The 1515-nt window shown below is 35.6% G+C and overlaps 1 protein-coding gene across 1 annotated transcript; it reads right to left on the bottom strand.

Moving 5' to 3' along the window:
* Positions 1 to 1515, bottom strand: LOC129888564 (uncharacterized). The gene has a single exon (XM_055963523.1). It carries the CDS (start codon positions 1275 to 1277, stop codon positions 180 to 182), a length of 1098 nt encoding a protein of 365 aa, XP_055819498.1. The 5' UTR covers positions 1278 to 1515; the 3' UTR covers positions 1 to 179.

Here is a 1515-nt window from a genome sequence, read left to right as displayed (position 1 = left end):
GAAAAGAAAAGGAAAGAAGTTGAATTTAGCAGAACAGATACAACAAATTAATTGTCAGCATTTAATCTATTTCCCCTGGCCTAAGAAATTTCAATTGTATCAATACATAAAACTTCAAAAGATTTTCATCTTACAAAAAGAATAATAATCCACAAAAATCTAAAAATAATTATATTTTTTTAAGTATTATGAGGACTATAATCATGTTCAATAGTTGGAACAGTCCTAGTACCTGCTGCAGTTGGAGCTCTAACATGTCCAACCATAGAAACTTGTAAAGCTTCTTCTTCATATGCCCTTCTTACCAATTCCTCCATCCTTGCTTTCTTCTTCACTTTGGCGAATAACGCGATAAGTAATAAACCTAAAAGGAATGCGCCCAATGCAGCTCCAATCGAGCTCCCTATAGCTAATTTCCACTTACTTTCACGTTTATTTTTCAAAGGTATCAAAGGCGATTCAATAACTAAACCAAAATGCCCCTGCTTTTTAGCAGAACAAACATTTTGTGATACTTGTTTTGTTAGTGTCACCTTTCCTTCGCGCTCAAAGCTAGCACATAATGGTATGATCCCGGGGGTAATAATAGTCGAATTTACTAGCCTTGTTGTATTGCTAAAATCTATTTTGATTGGAATTTTATCGGATTGGAATCCGAGTTCCAATGGGATGGATGAAGTGACAATGTCATCACCAGCATTGAATGCTAATAAGCCTAAAACAGGGGAAATAAGTTGATAACCTGATAATTCATAGTTGTCATAGTAAATAGAAGACCAATTGGATCCAAGATTTTGTCTAATAATTAGTACTCTTTCAGCACAATGTTGAATACTTACCCCAATTGGCAATTCGAATTCTTTTATTTTGGCACCATATCTTGCTAGACTACCACATCGATACCTTATTGAATCGACTTTGATCCCCGAGAGATTAGATGGTAAATGTATGGGGTACAGTTTCGCCGTTCTGAATTTCCTTGTGTTGTAGTATCGGAACGTGTTGTCTCGTAGGACTAGATCAAGAAGTCGCGCTGATTTTATGCCTTGTGCTTCACTTGAAAGAATCGCGGTGAATGCCAATGAAAGTAATGTCAAAGTAAGATAAAGAAGTGAGCCCATTTGAAGGAGGAGTTGCCTAATTGACTGTAGATTCTTGAATTCTTTCCAGCATTGATCATCAAAAGGCAAAATAAAGAGGCTATTGGAAATTGATAGGCTTAGGGATAGAAACGAAATTGGAGAAAAGAAGAAAGTACTACTTGAAATTTGCGTCATGTAACATGTTCTTTAGGCAATATAAGTCTATTGTAGTGTGTTTCTTTTTCCTTTCCCCCTTTCTTAGGGGTAGGCTACAGGGGGCCATAATCTTGAAATAAAGTTTCAATTTTTCAAAATGTATACTTTGTGGTGAAGTCTTGACCAACTTTAGTGAATCTCAAACTTTTTGAGGGAAAATGAGCTGTTACTTTAACATCTAAATTTGAAAGTAATGCAACTTTTAAATGGGGTCAAA

Source organism: Solanum dulcamara, chromosome 5, assembly GCF_947179165.1.
Source record: "Solanum dulcamara chromosome 5, daSolDulc1.2, whole genome shotgun sequence".
NCBI lineage: Eukaryota > Viridiplantae > Streptophyta > Magnoliopsida > Solanales > Solanaceae > Solanum > Solanum dulcamara.
Note: the sequence above shows the minus strand (reverse complement) of the source record. Positions and strands in the feature narration are given on the sequence as shown.

Excerpts from the sequence above, each read along its gene's own strand:
- LOC129888564 (XM_055963523.1), bottom strand. The coding sequence starts at position 1,277 with ATGACGCAAATTTCAAGTAGTACTTTCTTCTTTTCTCCAATTTCGTTT.